Source organism: Argiope bruennichi, chromosome 3 (assembly GCF_947563725.1).
Source record: "Argiope bruennichi chromosome 3, qqArgBrue1.1, whole genome shotgun sequence".
NCBI lineage: Eukaryota > Metazoa > Arthropoda > Arachnida > Araneae > Araneidae > Argiope > Argiope bruennichi.
In genome coordinates this window covers 91,192,839-91,213,046 of record NC_079153.1, presented here as the reverse complement: position 1 = coordinate 91,213,046, position 20,208 = coordinate 91,192,839, and the positions used below count along the sequence as shown (strand labels likewise).

At 26.2% G+C, this 20,208-nt stretch overlaps 1 protein-coding gene across 1 annotated transcript in view; it reads left to right on the top strand.

The window, feature by feature from the left end:
* Positions 1-578: 578 nt before the first annotated feature.
* Positions 579-20,208, top strand: part of LOC129963831 (uncharacterized) — a 267,493-nt gene continuing 247,863 nt past the window's right edge. Inside the window, exon 1 of the mRNA XM_056078404.1 lies at positions 579-682. Within this exon, the coding sequence (XP_055934379.1) occupies positions 637-682 (46 nt within the window). The 5' untranslated portion in view covers positions 579-636. The remainder of the gene's footprint in view (positions 683-20,208) is intronic.

Sequence of the window (20,208 nt, the reverse complement as noted above, 5' to 3'; positions counted from 1 at the left end):
TTATTTAAAAAATTTTAAATAACCTGCCGAATTTTATTTTTTAAAAAAAATCTAGTAATTTTTAAAATTATATATAAAAAAACGCTTTAGAATTAAGAAAATTTACGCAAAATTTTAATTATACAGGTATGTGAAAAGTTATGTTCATTCATCTGAAAATAAACACAAAAAGATAAATTTCAGCAAATTTTGTGGGAAATAAATTTTCATATCTTTAACAGTAATCTTAAAACTAAAACTTTTCAAAATGTACACCAAATCGTTTGCAAATGAAATAAAAAAAAATGCATACTTACCGAAACAAAAACACACGCAAACAAGTTTACCGCACTTATCTGAAAGAGATAAAAGTTTCTCCAACACTTTCTCAAGGCAGCAGACAAAATATGAACTCTTCCCCACCGTCCAAATCGAGGGGTCTTCCTCCCATCTTGGTCAACTCCGATAAGGGACCCGACACGTGTCGGACCGTGAAGACCGATCAATCCCGACGGAACGTTCCGTAATCAATGACAGCGCCCCCACTTCCGCTCTTCGGTCGTTGAAGGGGGTCGGTCGGAAGCGGCAGCAGACGATATCGGGCCGCGACAGGGCTCGGAGCACCAGGGCTCGCCCGAACCCTTTCTCATGTGAGCCATGTTCCCCGCAACGATTCTCTGCCTGCTCCTCAGCGTCGCTGACGGTCAGTTACTTTTCCCGTTTTTCCTTCTTTTAATTTATCGTTCGTTATTTTTTATAGAATTTAAGTTATATGGTATAGAATTTTAAAAAAATTTAGAAATAATTTTTCTTTCATTTTTTTTTCGAGTTAAAGTAATTTTTTTTCTTGTTTGTTTCATAGATCATTTTTTTTATGAATGGGGAAAAAAAAACATTTTTATAAAAGTAGTTAAACTGCATGAATGATTATTTTTTTATTAGGACATTTATCTATTGTTGTGATACATGTAAATATAATTCTTTTCCCACTCCAATTATAAGCGTAAAGTTATAAAGAAATCAGTTTTCCTTAAAGAGACCTGAAAAAGTTTATAAAACTTTATTTTAATAAGAATACAAATTATAGATATAATTAGAGCGATAAATAAAAAATGAAATCAAATGATTTGATTGTATAGCTTTCAAATGGGCGTGGTTTCGAAAATTCTATGGATAAATTTATCATTATTATTAATATTAAATAATTAATTATGAATTGTTTCTTATCATAAAAAGCATAATACGCCAGTTTTTTTTTTCAAATAAATTCTTGATAAAAAGTATTTAAAACGATTTAAAATATTAGTAGCTTATTTAAAATTTTGAAAAACAAGAAAAAAAAAACGATAATACTTTCTTATAATATTCCTTATTCAACCTTATAATATTTTATTTGAATAAAACAACAAAAAATATTTCATTTTATAAATAATGCTTTAAAAATGGAATTGTACTATAATAGAAACCTTAACTAAAAACTTTTCAATAAGTTATTTTCCAATTTTTATAAATTGCAATTTTTGTAAATAACATCTTAATCTCTTATTTTGAATAACTTTTTCATTTTTTTAAAAAAATTATGCATATGCATTTCTATATTATTTTACATTATATAATTATTGCATTTATAAAATTATGCATTATATACTTGCCTATTGCCACTGATATTTCATTTTCATGATAACGTAGAAAATAATATTTTTTTTTTGTATAAAACTAGAAAAAATATTAAAATGGTTTGTGAGAAACAACCCTGAAGTAAAGGGAAACAGGGATTGTAAAACTTTACGCCCCTTTCGCTAAGTCCATTTGAAATGCAAGCTCACGTAACTGATTTGCTTGCTCTAAACCGTGTTTATAAAGCACGTTAAAATGTTTCGCGCTCTTTTCCAAAACGCGTGTCTCTTAAAATTCCGGAATTGGTTCAAGGAAATGTATCAGGTTAGTATATACATTTTATCTAAGACTTCCATTATTTACTGAAATTTTAATGAATTAATATAATGAATCAAAAAGAACTTTTCATTTTTTACATTATAATTTTTTTTTCTATCAAAAATCCACTTTGATAGTAAAATAGTTACGCGAAATATAAAAAAAAATTTAGTTTAGTATTGCATTCTTCAAGTTTTTCGAGAATAATGCACATGAAATAAATTATTTATTCTGAATACATTGTAAATTAATTTTAATTAAATTATTATAAAAATGAATTGATTAAAGGTAGAATATTAAGTAATTAATTCATTTCAGAAATATAGCAGTAGATAACTTTTAACTGCAGAAATGTAGCATTTATTGAATAAATTTCCTACAACGAAGCAAGCAAACGATATAATTAAAAAAATATTCGAATCGTTGAATAAAAAAAAAACGATAAAAAAAGATTGAGTAATTAACTGATTGCTACAGTTTCACGGTGAATGGAAACTATTCTGCGTAAAATGCTTAAATATTCTACCACATTCCATGGATTCGATTATTATTAAATATTTGATTGCATTGAATCGGGCAAATTTTTTGTAAGACTTTTTTTTAAACGTGAAATACAACGGAGTCATAATTATGTCATTGACAAAAAGATGTTAATTTAACAGATGAGAAATTTGATTGCCATGGGCATGGGTTATTTCGGCCTTTTGGAAAGATTTTATGTTTCTGGAACAATTCATCTTAAACATAAGGCAGTAAAAGAATGTCTTCGTTCGACATAGAAGATATTTAAATTTTTCTTATTCTTAACTCACCAGAAATTTTTTCGTAACATTTTCTGATATCCATTGAATTTTGAGAGAATCAAACACATTTTCAAATCAATTAAATAAAGTAATAAAATAAGCATTACTAATTCTAAATCTTTGAACTACAATTATCGATTTTAATTAGTTGTTATAACTAATAACTCCTATATTAAATAAAATAATAAAATTTTGAATTTTAAATAATGAGTCGTATTAATAAATAAAAATATGCCTAAGTTAATTCTTTAAATAAAGCGATGTATTTTATTTTAATTAATAACTTTCGAAATTCTGAATAATTTTAAAAATAACGAATGATATATTTTAGTATATTTTCGTAAATGATTTATGAAAAGAAAAGTTGAAGAAGCGTAAAGATGCTATTCATAATTTACAATTGATACGCTGAAAAAAATAATCTGCAGAAAAAAAACCTAGAGTTTTTATTCACTTCCTATATAGTTAAAAGTTTAGAAATATTTCATAGATGATTCTTGAATTTTCCTTGACGTCCGAAAATTCCCATGCACTTCAAAAAATTTATTGAATAATATAATTAATGTATAAACATTACTTATCCTGTATGATAGAAAATATTGTTTTCAAAAATTTATTAAATTTATTAGTTAATTTAATCAAATAATCTTCTACTTATCTTTTACTTTGAAACAACGTTTCTTATTAACAAGTGAAGACTTTTGTTTTAATTGAAAACTGTACTTCATTTAAAAGAAATAGTTTTACATTTAATATTTCATCAAAATAAATAAATAATAGTTTGTGGAAGATTCCTTAAATTATTTACATATAAAAGAAGTGAAATTCTGTTTCTTATTTACGAGTCATGTTTGCGTAAATGGTCGCAATACACAAAATTCTAAAATTTTCCATTATATTCCATTGCGGTAAATTAAAGAAAACTAGAAAAAATTAAATTATTTATTTATATATATATATATATATATATATATATATATAAGTCAAATTCTATTTATTATTTACAAGTGGCGTTTGTGCAAAACGCCGCATTACGCAAAATTCTAGAATTTTCCATTACATTCTATCGTTGTAAAAGAAAGAAAACTAGAAAACTTATATAAATTTTTGAATTATTTTTTATTGACCAGTAATTAATAATAAATATGCAGCTGAATTTATTAACATTTAAATAACATGGAGAAAGAAACAAGTTTCGACCAACTATTCTCCTTTTTAGTATATTAAAACGGGCAAATTGTGAAGATTCCATTTTTGATTTGCAATTGCATTGTTTTAATCTCAAGAGCATGCGATGGAATTTTTAAAAATCTAATTAATATTCGAAAAAGAAATAAATTTTATTCACATTTATGACTAAAGATAGAGCGATAGTCTATGTGAAAATTATTCTTCATTAAAAGAAATAGTTTTCAAATTTTAGAATCCATCGAAACATAAATAATACCGACATGAAAATTGTTTAAATTTTTTATATATGAAAAAGAGTCAAATTCAATTTCTTATTTATGAGTCTCTCTAGTGTGAAACGCCGCGTTACGCAAGTCTAGAATTTTCTATCGCATTCTATGACCTTTATATAAATTTCTAAATTCCTTCTTTATTTACTAGTAATTAACATCAAATAAGAAGCGTAATTTATTCACATCTAAATAATATGATGAAAGAAGCAAGTTTCAACCAACTATTCTCCTTTTTAGTATATTAAAATGGAAAAAATATGAAAATTCTTTTTTTGATTTACGAATTACGAACTAAAATAAATCATTACTCATAGAATTACAATATTTACCGAATTACATTAAGACAAATGAAAAAAAAATTAGAATCGAATAATTTTTTTCTTGTCTTCTGCCAAATAACTCAAAAACGTGCGATGGAACTTACCTAAATCTAAAATATATTCCATAAAAAAACAATTTTCACTTACATTTATGACTAAAAATAGAGCGATAATCTTTAATTATAGAATTCATTTATTTTGGAATTTGTTGCAATTCTTTATTTTTATAAAGAATCTAATTTTTTGTTGAATTATCAAAAGCCTAGCATGCGAATTAATTCTTTAAAAAATTCTTTTAAACGTAATATTTAAATATTACCTATATATTTTAAACATAAAATTCTGTTTATAATTAGTGACCTAGTAAGAACAAATAATCAACAATTCTATAAAATATGATAAAAAGAAAATTAAATAACTCTGTTTCGAATAATTTTTTTAACATGACAACAATTGTCGCTAGTTCTATAAAAAGGAAAAAATAATAATTAATCAATAATTTAATTTATTAATTAAAATAAATAAAAATACTTAACGCCTCAATTAAGCATTTTTACCGATATAATTTCGAATTTCAAAATCAAAATGAATGCATATAAATAACTTTAATCTTTAAATAGTACATTATTCAAAATTAATTAAAAATTTATTAAAGAAAGATTAAAATGATAAGAATTCAAACATGAATAATCCAGCACCGGAAATTAAGTACATGAAGCACAATTTATCACTGTATATATCATTCTCCTGTATATTATTATCAAAACAGGGTAATATCATTTACGAATTTCCATATTATTTTCAACTCATTCACTGAAGTAACATTTACAATGTGGCGAATAACCACGGAAGTAAAGTCCCAATCATTTGTCACTCGTTCAGAGTGTTTACAGAATCTTTAGCAGCTTTGAAGTGGAACATGTAAATTGTCATTTCGGTCTCAAGAGTTGAACTCAATTAGTTACGCTTCGATCTGGTCAGACCTCCCTAAAGCTGAATGTCTTAATTATCCACTCCCAACTGATTTAAACTGTTCCCTTGAAATTATGCGTGCGATTTATACTTTGCAATTTTAAACTGGAGAAATAGCTCTGTGTTGCTAATGAAATTGCATTAAATCGTGGTACAATATATTTTCCTGCTTCATTCCATTTATCGTGACATATTTTTTTTAGTGACCGTTTAACTATTTAGTCTGATATACCTATTTTTAGATGATTTGATATTGAAGAAATATGTCAATGTGACTTTAGTAATGCAGAAAGTAATTGTTTTGTTTTGTAAAAATACGAATATGAGTGAAATGAACACTGAATAATTATAAATATTTTTTCTTCTGAGGAAACTATTATATTAATTGATTAAAGCTATAAATTAATTTATTAAATCATCATAAACAAAACTGATTTTGTTATATCATAATTACTGAAATACCTCCTATTTATAAATATAAATATTATAAATTTTCAGTCAAAATTTTGCATTAACTTAAGTAGTTAATTATAAATAGTAGAAACATTCAATGGGAAAACGTGTACCAAAGATTCGACACTATATCCTGTGATATTGTAACAAGATTATGTTTTAAGCGTGATTCGTCAATCCTCATTTTAGAATTAAAATTTACTCTTAATGATGTAAATGAGTTAACCTGTAGAGATAGATGAGAGTTAACTTGTAGATGAGTTAACAAAGAGGAGTTAACATACATATAGATGTGTTATCTATTTATAAATGCAAATATTATCAATTTTCTGTCAAAATTTTGAGCAAATTTAAGTAGTTAAGTATAAATAGTAGAAAATTCAATTTTGAAAACGTGTACCAAAGATTCGACGCCATATCCTGTGATATCGTAACAGGATAATGTTTTAAATTTAATTTGTCAATCCTTATTTTAGAATTAAAATTTACTCTTAATGATGTAGATGAGTTAACCTGTTGAGATAGAAAGATGAATTAACTTGTATATAGATGAGTTACCTATTTATAAATGTAAAAATTATCTATTTTATATCAAAATTTTGCGTAAATTTAAAAAGTTAATTCGCAATAGCAGCAACATTCAATTGGAAAACGTGCACAAAAGATTCGACACTATATCCTGTGATATTGTAACAAGATTATGTTTTAAGCGTGATTCGTCAATCCTCATTTTAGAATTAAAATTTACTCTTAATGATGTAAATGAGTTAACCTGTAGAGATAGATGAGAGTTAACTTGTAGATGAGTTAACAAAGAGGAGTTAACATACATATAGATGTGTTACCTATTTATAAATGCAAATATTATCAATTTTCTGTCAAAATTTTGAGCAAATTTAAGTAGTTAAGTATAAATAGTAGAAAATTCAATTTTGAAAACGTGTACCAAAGATTCGACGCCATATCCTGTGATATCGTAACAGGATAATGTTTTAAATTTAATTTGTCAATCCTTATTTTAGAATTAAAATTTACTCTTAATGATGTAGATGAGTTAACCTGTTGAGATAGAAAGATGAATTAACTTGTATATAGATGAGTTACCTATTTATAAATGAAAAAATTATAAATTTTATATCAAAATTTTGCGTAAATTTAAAAAGTTAATTCGCAATAGCAGCAACATTCAATTGGAAAACCTGCACAAAAGATTTAATGCTATATCCTGCGATATCATAACAGGATAATGTTTTAAGCGTAACTCATCAATCCTTTTTTTAATATTAAAATTTACTCTTAATTAGATACCAGAGAAAACCTGGAAAAAATATATTTAATATCTCGTCAACGCGTGAGAATCAAATTATCTCAATACATTAAGGAACAATTATATTAAAATAAATTTAAAATTTACTAAAATCAAAAGATATACAGATATAAAATTTTCATGAATGAAAAACTACTTTTTAAAATATAAAGTGTAAAAGTTCTTTTTGCAATAGTATTCCCAAAATTATAGGGAAGAACATGTTCAAAATTATGTAATTTTTAATTAATAATCTAATTAAAATTTTGAAAATGAATAGGAATTAATATGCGCCTTTTATCTAAAGTAATTACTTTCAAATTTGAAGCTCTATATCAAGCATTCTTTTCTTCAGATTGTTTAAAATAATTTTCTTATCCTGTAAATCGCATTACGTAATTTACAGATAGCAAGGCAGCCTATAAAATTTTTCATATAAAAAGAGTGTAATGTGAAAAGAAATCAATTAAAATATGTTCGAAAAAAAAACTCGCACTAATAGCACAGCTGTATTTATTACTAATCATATATTTGCATTTATTTTTTATTTTCAAAAATATTTATTAAAGATAAAGACTAAATCATTCTTTAGATATTCAGATCGAAAATATAATTCCATTATATATTTGAACATTACGTATTTACTTTTTATTAGACAATTTATGATCTTGGTTTTTATTCCCAGCTGTAGATCACGCTTTATTTGATTTAATACAAATTATAAACTTATTTTAACTTGAGTATATTAAGCGAGAGTCAAATTTAAATAATATAAGTGAAGTTACCGAAAACTATATGGAGGATTTGCAAAACAATATCTATATTTTATATGCATTTTCTTAAAGAATGTTAATATGAATATTATATTCTATTTGTGTTATAACAATGTGAGAACTTAGAAGGATCTTTCAATTTAATTTTATTATTAGAAATGTTTTAAACAAATATTTAAATATTTCATTTAAGGTGCAATATCCCATCTAAAACAATGAATAAATTGCCGATGACTGTAACGTTTAACAAAAACATAAATAAACCTTTATTTATCACTTAATTTATGATAAATTCTTTTTTATGATAAGTAATAAAATTTCTTATATTTACATTTATGTTCTATGCCATTCAAATCAAAACATTTTTTATCATTGGTTTTTAAATAAGAATGCTGAGAATTGAAGATTTCTAAAAGAATGTTTATATTATATTCCATTTGTATCATTACAATGAGCGAACTTCAAGTAGTGATTTTTCAATTTAATTTTGTTTTAGAAATGCTTTAAACAAATAAATATTTCATTTAAGGTACAATACGCCATCTGAAAGCGATAAATTTATATATTTCGTAAAATATTTTTATTCAAAGAAGCCTTTTTGATGAATGAAATACTTAACAAAAACAGAAATAAACCTTTATTTTTCATTTAACCTGTAATAAATTCTTTTTCTATGATAAACAATAAAATTTCTTATATTTATGCTCTGCACGATTCAAATTAAACCTTTCATATCATTCACTTTTAATTATGAGTGCTAAAAATTACAAGATTAATTTTAAACAAGATAAGAAAAAAAAGAACAAAACAACAAAACAGCGAAATTACAGCTTAATTCTTAATTACTGTCTGTGGGGAGTCATAAAATAAATTATTGGAACCGTTCATAGAACATTCAGGAAGACAAGCAGAAAAATTTTCTTCTTTGCTTTAAGTTGAGGCAGAGCAGCTATTATCTTAATTTAAGCAAAAACATCGGAATGATTGAGTACGCAACTCATTAAACAATAATTTTTGGTAAAATGACACGCAAAATAGAAAAGAGAACTAATTTTTGTAGAAACTACTTTATTAAATATTTTTTTATAAAAAAAATTTGCAAATTGTTTCTCTTTTTAGCTAGAAGTAATTCTGTGGTAGCAGGAATAATTTTCTTACAAGATAAAGAATCAGAAGAATTTTAGTTATTAAAATTTGAATAAAATTATTGAACGGAATATCTGCTTTTGCCAATCTTGTTCATAATTGGTTCATAATTTTTACGAGTCAGTTATAGAATGGAATATAAAACTTGTTAGAATTCATTTAATTTTTAAAAATAAGGAAACACTTTTAACATTATATTATTCTTATTAAAAAACATCATTCACATATTTGATATCTATATTTCAAAATTCATTGAAACTATTCTTAGATTCATAACGATTGTAAAAATTTATTCAATTAATTCGTCAAACAATGATTAGAATTTTAATTAAACTTTATCACGAATGTACAAAATGAATTATTTCGAAATAAATATTGGGAAAAAAAACCCGCATCACAATGGAAAGCGATACCATTATACAGAATTAACTTAATTATACAGTGATGAACTAGAATTTGGAATTTTATCTGTTTTAAAATCATTTTTTATTTATGATTAATGGAACATTTCAAGTAGATAGTTGTTAAACTATGACTATAAAAATAATTATATGACTATAAAAAGGTATAAATATTTATATAGACACCTGCGTTCATAATTAATTTATCATTATATAAATAAATAATAATTTGTAAAAAGTATTATCTGTAAATTAGATATAATTAATTTTATTTCCGATTATAATGAGATGGATCTTATTCCCTGAAAATGATGAAAGTTATTACATGTTGAAACTGTTTTAAATGCAAACAATGTCTGCAATATGTATTTTTTTGTGCTATAGTATTGTTTTATCGTAATCTATCAAAATTCAATAAACTAAATTGAAATGGAACTTATTTTAATGGAAACTTAAATTTAAATATTTACATTTATGTTCAAAATTTTATAATTTGATGGAATGCATGTTGAAAAATTCACTTGCTCGATTTTGTTTCACATTGTTGTCGATAAAATTCAGAACGAATATTTATAAAGCAAGGATTTTAACAAAGATATAAAATCTCTCTCAGAGTGTAGTTCTTTTAGGGTTTTCTCATTTAATAAGGGTTTAATAGGGGTTTTTTTATGAGGGTTTTCTCATAAAATTTGTGCACTCCTTTTTAAAATTTATTTTGTATTATTTGTTTATATTTATAAGTGTATCAGAATACTGAGAAATAGATAATGTGTCCACTTTGATTACAGTAAGTGATGTATTAAAAGTAAAGTTAGTGATCAGATACAGAAAATTTTTGTATCTGAGCTATAGTAAAATATTTAGAAGCTTATTAATAATATAATTGCACATTTAGAACCATTTACTGCTCTTTCTACTGTCACTTATCGATATTAATTTATAATTCTGGAAATTGGTGTAATATCATTTATAATAAAAGTGTGGATTTCACTTTGTTATTGTCAAAATAATCTTTATTGTTTTTGAAGTTTATCATTTGAAACCTATAACTAACAATATAAAGTGCAATGAATATTAACACTCTATATCCATAAAAGGACCTTAAAAATATCTGAGAAAGTGTTTCATGAATCCAGCATGGTTTTTATCACTCATAAAATATAAATTACATGGATAAAATACAAACTGCAATTGTCACAGTTACCATCAATTTGTACGGGTTTTTTTTTTTCGATTAAAAAATTTTTCATTGCATTTTTTTTCTTTTAAGCACTTTACTTGCTTTTGGCATTTTATCTACCATAGCATTTCCGTAGTGCTGAAATTGTCATATGATGAAACTACTTTAAATCCTATCACTTTTAATTTCATCTTACTCGAAGCTTTGGTGCATATTTAAAATTTTCAAGTAATGTGCAAGCTCTAAATCTCATTCTGTGCTAAATAAAAAAAAGGCAAATAAAATGCAATAAAGAATACAGAAAAAATTAATGGAAAAATGATACCTGCAGTCAAAAACTATCAATATCCATAACTTCGACATGTAACACCATAATAAAACAATACAGATAATTTATATCAGTATGCGATATTCCTAGGTTTAAAAATCGGACATTTAACCATTTACCACAAAAAAATACATAATTATATAAAAAAATTCTTTAAAATATCTTTGAATAAAGATTTCTAAAGAATTGGAAAGAATTGCGCATAAAATAGGTTTTCCTGGCCTAATTTTTACAAATGAACGCAAGTATTTTTAACTAATTCTCTGCCAAATATTTAAACCGTAAAAGTATCTACAACAATAAAACCTAAAAAAAAAATTTGTCTAAACCGTATATCGAAATAATGGAACAAATTTCGTCACGGCTTTTCTGTGATGCTTTTCAATTCATAAGCCATCGACAAAATTCGCCACGTGGTATTTAAATAAAGCATGAGAAACATCTACAAATGCTTGACAGAACATTATGTTCAAATTATATACCAAAGTAAAAGACCCAAATTATCTGTCAACATATTTACCTCCTGTTCCTTTGCAATTAAGCAATTTCCAACCTCACAGCCACCTTCCTTTATAAAATTCTAACGCGCTTCATCTGCATAAAGAGGTAGACATCCCTGCTTCGCTCCTTTAAGCCTGCGAGTGAAGTAAGTCAAAGCAGTTTTTACGATCCCAGTTAAACAATCGTAAAGGGATTTCTTTCTTTTTTCCGAATTTTGTTTCTGCTTCAGAAATAACTTCTTCCTCACGCGATGGCAGGATTTTTCCTCCTTTTTCACTGGCAATTTCCTGGCAGACGAGGGGCAGTCGAAAAATTTCAATAAAGTACGCTTCGGGGGATGGAAAGGATGGGCCGGCTATCGGCTAAACGTCAATCGCAGACCGGCGGTTTTTCGAGATGCCGGCGGCAGATAAAGGCGTGAAAAGTCTCCATAAACGTCAAAGATGAGTTTTATCGGCATCGCGTAATGGGATGATTAATTCGTATTATAACGCTTTTGCATAGATGGCTCGGATAATGCCGTTGGATTTGGACTGTGTGTTTAGAGAAGAAGAATTTTGTTAGTTTGTTTAAAACAAATAGTTTCTGTAAATGATTATAGCATCAAAATGAGTATCTGTAGATACTGTATTTGCAAAAATAGATAAAATTTTGGATTTTGGATATGTGTTTAGAGAAGAAGAATTTTGTTAGTTTGTTTAAAACAAACAGTGTGGTTTCAGTAAATTATTTTAGCACCAAAATGAATATTTGTAGATAATGTAAAAATAAGTATAATCTTGGTTGTGGACTATGTGTTTAGGGAAGAAGAATTTTGTTAGTTTGTTTAAAACAAACAGAGCTGTTTCCTGTAAATGATTTTAGCATCAAAATAAGTATTTGTAGATACTGTACTTGTAAAAATAAGTAAAATCTTGGATTTAGACTATGTGTTTAGAAAAGGAAAATTTTGTTAGTTTATTTAAAACAAACAGTGCTGTTTTCTGTAAATGATTTTAGCATCAAAATGAATATTTGTAGATACTGTACTTGTAAAAATAGATAAAATTTTGGATTTGGGATATGTGTTTAGAGAAGAAGAAGTTTGCTAGGTTGTTTAAAACAAACAGTTTCTGTAAATGATTTTAGCATCAAAATGAGTATTTGTAGATACTGTACTTGTAAAAATAAGTAAAATCTTGGTTTTGGGCTATGTGTTTAGAGAAGAAGAATTTTGTTAGTTTATTTAAAACAAACAGTTCTGTTTTCTGTAAATGATTTTAGCACTAAAATGAATATTTGTAGATAATGTACTCGTAAAAATAAGTAAAATCTTGGCTTTGGACTACGTGTTTAGAGAATAAGAATTTTGTTAGTTTGTTTAAAACAAACAGAGCTGTTTTCTGTAAATGATTTTAGAATCAAAATGAGTATTTGCACTAGCTAAGTAGTCGACTCGACAGTGTCTCCCCATAAAACCGCAGTTTTTCATTTGTGTTTAACTGCGTTCTTCCTTTAAACGTTCTGTTTATAAAATCGGATTTTTTAATTTAACCCTGCTGTTCTGTTCGGGTCTATATGACCTGCAATAAAATGTATACCTTCGAAAAAATATATAATGCAGAGATATTTTCATGAAACTTCTTGACATCTTTGGTCAATAATATAAATATGTTCTCCAAGAGGGTTTTAGGCTTATTCTTATTTCGAGGGAATATTTTTCAATTTATACCTAACGCATCGTTCGGGTCAATATGACCCACTGCAAAAAAATCATTTATTTTTACTCGTACATGTTCAGGTTTGCTTGGAATAATTCAAAAGAAAAGAATAACACTAGTTTCTGCAATTTATTCGTTTTCTAAACCTTTTTCGCTGACTTATGTGTTTGGTCACATGACAAGAGAGCGCATACAAGGTCAAAAGGTTGATACGATTGGCTGAAGACCAATCTCTTTGCTCTTATTGCAATGTTTCTTTTTTCTGCTGTATTTCACTACCTGATACACTGTAAAAAAGTTGTGCCTACGAATGTGAGAGAAAAAATGGCGAATAGCAGAAATTTGAGTCACACTGATATAGCTAAACTAACAGAAACTTCTGACAGCGAAGAAGTATGAAAATTATCGGAGTATTCGAGTATGAAAATCGTACAAGTGATGAAATTGAGAGTGGAAGTTCTGACAACGATTTTGACACCGATATTCAACAAATGTACTTATAAAGGGAGATTCAGTCCAAGAATCGTGAAATAAAGTGGAAGTTGGATCCGTTGCCACATTCTTCTCAATCAACCGCTGCTAATATTATAAAAACTACTCCAGGGGGTCACAAGATATGCAACGGCAAGATTATCAGACGTAAAAAGTGCATTTCAGTTAGTATTCAATTATACAATTGAAAATATACAAATATTGTATTTCAATTATACAATTGAAATATAGCATACGTGAAGTAAATACGAACAAAACAGCAGGGTCAATTGAATATTAAACAAAAAAATTAGGATAGCTAAACTTTGATATACAGTCATTTGGCGCTTTGCGAAGCTGGCACTTTTTCAGTGGCGCGTTTGCTACCGTTCCCGTCACAATAGGGCCATTTCGCTAAAATTTGGAGATAAACTATTTTTCTTTTTGCGAAAATGACTGTATATCAAAGCTGCCTCCAAAATTTATTGATTTAAAGGTTAAGATCATTAAACATCGGAACTATCCCAGGGCAAGTTCTTATAATATGATTCGATTCTATCTTGTTAGATGGGTACATTTCTTTGCTTTGTATAATTAGAAATCAAATATTAATTGTGATTTAAAAAATTGTTGTAAAATAATACAACCGAGGCATCTTAATCTAAAATTGATGATGATTATGAAATACTTCCCCGGAATTTAACGAATACATTTACAGAAAAAAAACCCTACCAGGTAGAGCGGTCTCCCCTAAACCTTCTCGCATTCTCTCTGATAAATGTGCTATCTCTCTGATAAAGATGTCCCCTTTGCATAAAACTGTGGACCTCGGGTTAGGCCGTTAATGCCATACCAATGGCAAACAGTAGTTACAAAATATTGAATTTGGTGTGGAACTGGCATTTTTAAACAAATCTATCATAAGATTTTTTTTTACAGTATTCTTTTTGACGATTAATTCCTATTATCTTTTCAATGCACAAGAACCCGAAAATCGATTTTTTTTTATTTTATTCTTCTTTTTGTTCCGATTGTCTAAGGCCAAAATTTGTAATGAAATTTGAAAACTACAATTATAGTTTCCATGTTCGTATACCAAATTTAATTTGAGTCATTGCGTTTAGATGAACTCGAAAGTATCGACAGACAAATGTCAACTCTTGAACAGATCTTGTTCAAAATTTGATTAGAATTTGAATTCTAGATACTAAATGAGCTCACCAAATTTTTTTTTATGTAGCTTTTTGCATTTTCTTTTGATTGTGTTCACTTTTACTCGAACTGCAGGAATTCCGCTGTGTAGAATTTGTCCTCAATTTGTCTATATGTCTGCGTAAAGTCTATATATCAAATTTTATCCATCTAGCTCAAAACCATCTAGTTTTTTGAATTAAAATGCTGTCAAACAGACATGATTACAAAATTGTGTTTTTCGGTGCCATGGAAATTCGAAATGTGAGGATACCTCAATATTTTGAGTTCGTTTTCATTTTTCTTTTAATGATTGCAACAATTTCCCTTTGTATACGTCGTATAAGAGAAAGTAAAAACAGAAGTAATATGCATTTTTAATGCAAAACATAGAATTCTAAAAATGTTTTAGGCCTGAATTGCCAATCTTAGTATTAATTTTAAATTTTGTTCTTTATTAAAACAACAAAAAATACACACAAAATATGTATTTACATCTTAGTCAATGCTTTAGTGTATAAACACAGTAATTAAAAATGAAATTTTAATAGTCAAATGTATTCAAAATTTTATGTAAAAAATATTATTATAATTGAAAAGAATATTGATTAGCTTGAAATTTAAAGTAATCTATAAAATGCATTTCATGTGCCCATACGTTTCAAAGTGTTTGAAGAAAAACTTTAAACTTTTTATGAATTTTTGTATTAAAAATGTAGTTAAAATTTATAATAACCCTATATGACTGAGCACTTACTGCTTCAGAAGTATCAACGCTTTAAGTTTGTTAGCGGCACACTTAACGGTGTGCCTGGTATGAAAATTACAACGATTAACGGTCTAAATTTTAAATATTACAAATTAAATATAATATATCGGTCTAATAAAACGTCTAATAAATATAATATAAATATTGAATATTACAAACTAAATATATATATTAACGGTCTAATATTAAATATTACATATTATTTTTGCACCATAGGTGTCGCATGACATAATTTGCAGATAAAATCCAGCCTATAATCACTATAAATTTGAAATAAGTTAATATTGCAAAAAAAATTTAAATCTAGAGATCGATGCAAAAAGGCATATAGTGCCTTTACTTTAAGCATTGTAAAAATGTGTGAAATTGCACAGACCATCAAAAAAAAAAAAAAATTCAATAATGATTGTTACCTCTGAAACTAATTACTATACACTAATATCTAAACATGTCGTTGTAACAGAAAAAGGGACTTCAAAAGTATATTTCGCTTTTAATCATGAAGGAAGTAGTCTTCATTTTAAAATTATATCAAACTAAATATTTTTTTATCGAAACATAGATATTTGTTTATTCTTATGTTCCCCAGTTTTACTTGGTGATTTTCAGATAGTGTTGAGATTGCTAAATTAAAGGGCATATTTGGCGATTATCGAATTATAGCAATATCGCCAAGGTAATGGCTTTATTTCACAATTTTCAGATCACGTCGAAATCGCCAGCTCCCTTGTACATTAAATGCCAAGATTTCACTAAAATAGTTGCATTTTAGCGTTTGTGAGGGCGATTTTCAAATTGTTCTAAGATCACTCAGATCCTTTACAAAAAATAGAGTAAAAATTGTGTTAAAAAATTTGGGGACGTTTTGCGGTTTTATTATTATTTTTTTATGATTTATCGGTTACTATTAAAACAATCAAATACCGCAACATTTAATTAGAAATGTTTTTAGTGACAGCAAGCAACGAAGATTATTTAATGCTGGAAAACAGTTGCATTTTGGAAACGAATCAAATACAAAACAAAACTATTGGTGCAATGCATAATGATTACAAATCAAAAAGATTTTTATCATCCTCCAAAATTCATATAAAAAAAATCTTCCATTTCTCACTGATATCTTTATACACTTTGTATAGATATTTCCCTTTATATGCTAATTATTTAAAATATTAAATTTTATATATTTGCTTAAAACATAGTTAATTTATTATTTTCAATGTGATTATTTGCTGTACTATTGCTGCTCATAAAACGATTATTAGAATTTCAGTATGCAACAGGTTTCCTATTCTTAGATATTAAATCATTCTTTTTATGTTTTATGTTCACACACACACACACGCACGCACACACACACGCACGCACACACACACACACACACACACACACACACACACACACACACACACACACACACACACACACACATATATATATATATAATATAGAAAGTTTTAATATAGAATTATTAGGTGTATTACTATATTAATTTTTATTCCATTACATTGACAAAGGAAAAAAAATGTCTTTTATTACTAACTTGCCATTTATTACTAATTATGTTGTTTATTATAAATTTTGAAAGAAAACCTTTGATACTAATTTCAATCATTACAAACTAAAACATTTTTCAGTTGCTTCAGTAAAATATAAGAAATGTATAGCTTTCCTGTTATAATTATTGCTGAATAAGTATGCTCCGATCTTTAGGCATTTTTAGTTTAATTTGCTTACGTAGACTTAATTAATTATTGTCAAAGAATTAATTTTCAGATATTTTAAGTGTGAAACATTATCTTATTTCAAATGATTTCTTGATAATTATCTTTTTACCTAGAGTATCGTGTTTTCGAAGAGCAACAAAAAATAAGTCATATCATATTTTAAAATATAATACAATTTATTCAAAGTTTGATGTTTTATTTTGTAAAAGTATCTTGACAAGTTGTTAAGATACAATGAATGAATAAGTTAATGCAGTTAAAATTTATAATTAATGAATGCTGTTAAAATTTATAATTCTTCGAATATTTGCAACTTTGTTAGTATTTGTTGATTATGTAATATTTACATGTTTCAGAATTTTCAATTTTTAAAATAAAATAAACAAAAAATAATTCTTCCCATATTTTGTAGAAATTAAAGGAAACATAATTTAAATAAATATTTTTAGTATAGTTAAAATTCCTCATTTATATGCAGTTTGAAATACAAAATTTATAACAATACAGTTAAAATTAAATTGTTTAAACATTACTGATTAGAATGATATTAATTACGTATTTAAAATAAGCTATTATAATATTAGTTTTAATGTAATAATTTCTAACCCATTTTTCTTGCAAAATGTGAAATGGAATGATGAAATTAAAGGAAAAGCATGCTTTAATAAATATAGTAAAATAGTTATTTAAAATTAACTATTATTTATATCAAATAAACTGTTAAAATTTTAAATAAAAAATTTCTTAACATATTTTATTTATAGAAAAAATTTTATTAGATTAATTAGTAAACTTTTCAAAAAGAATAAAATATGCGAAATTTGTTTGTTCATAATTTAAAGATTAAAATTATTATTCTGAAGAATACGAATTCCTTTTATGGAATCCAAAATTATCTTGAATATGCTAGAAAAATCCAGTTATTGAAAATATCCAAATAAACTTGCAAATACCATAGCTTTATGCATGATCAAATTAAATCATTTGGTAAATTTTATGCCCAAACTGTGTTGTGAAGTGGTTTGGTAGACATAGACATTTTCTGCTATATGGTCTATGTTTATATAAGACATGGGCATTCCCTTCTTAGCATTTTAAAAATTCATAACGAGTCAACATTGCTTTCATTCGATAAGGCATCTTTCACCACGTTAATTAAATTATTCAGGGGAAATTTTACCAAAATGCTTGAAATTGGGGCACGATTGGATTAGCTAGTCAAATGTTTAAATTGGTATAGTTAAACTGCTAAAAGCAATGCCATCTATTAATTGTAAGGAAGTCGATTCTTTTGAAAGTAGGAATATTTTTTTTTATTATTTAATAATGATGAATAGATTATTAACTAATCAGAAAATATAATTAATATATACTAAGAAATATATAAGATATTTTAAAAATTAAATAAATCTTTTCTTTAGCATGAAAATTAGAATTTAAATATTTTTCACTAAAAGGCATATTCAATGACTATAGAGGGCACTTTATTATTGTCTGAATTCGATCTATGTATAAAAGAACTATTTTCAAATAATTAAGACTTTAATAATTAGCACATGTTATATGACTGAAATAGTAAATAAATAATCATTTAATTCTTTTTTAAATCAAAAAACAGCCTATCGAGAAACGTCTTCTAAAGGTAATTAAAATCAGTACTTTTTTAGTTGCGAAATTTTGTAGTGACTTTTATTCGTAAACAAGAAATTATAAATTGGTTTCAGAGCTTTGTATTTATTTGCATTTGTATTTATTTATTGGACTAGTAATCCGAATAAAGCTCAGGTTGAAGCCCTTATAAGCAATAGTTCAATATATATATGGTTTAAACACTTGTCAGAAACCTTAAATATTTATGTATGTTATAAATTGGAAAACTTACGAGGTTAAAATTCCGCTTTCTATTATCAGATAAGATGCAAAAACTTAATAGATGACAATTCCCGAAGCTCTAATTGAAAGTAAACCGTTGAAAAAATGTAATGAAAAAAAATCGGTTTAATATCAACTCATATTCTGTATCGTATTTGCAACTGACTCATAATGGATAGTGGAATGATTTTGACAGAATTCGTTTTAAAGGATTCAGAAAGGAGAGATTTACTATGAATTCCAATCACTGCTGAATGTTATTAAAAATCAATGAATTTGAGTCATATATAATGGTAGAGAAATAAAAAATGATATTTTTATCAAAATGGTTAATATAAAATTTGCCTTGTGAGCCAACATATCCTTGGTTTTAATTTAGTTGCCTCAAATCTTTTAAAAATAAAGCGTTTTTCTCAAAAACTTAGATTTAGAGGATTCAGAAAGATGTGATTTACTCAGAAAGATGTGATTTACTCAGATTCGCATCAGAAATATGTGATTTACTATGAAAAATGGTTGCTGAATGTTATCAAGAATTAATGAATTTGAGCCAAATATAATTATAGAAACATAAAATTTTTTTTTGTATTGTTATCATAATGAACTTTTGGCTTATATAACATTTACGTTGCGAATGTGTGAGCCAACATATCTTCGGTTTTGATTTAGATATATTATGTCATTTAAAAACGAAATATTTTTCTCAAAATTTACAGAAAATTAATATTTATTATTCCCTAATTTTCAAATAACTTATTCAGAGAATTAAAGATTTATTACAACAGCATTGTTACATAATTTTGGAAGTAGATTATTCTGTGTATCTGAATTACATAAAAGTAGTATCTTTCAGCAGCTTTAAAATTTCATTAAATACTTTATTGCAATTGTAGGATCATTCAGAAATGATGAGATTAT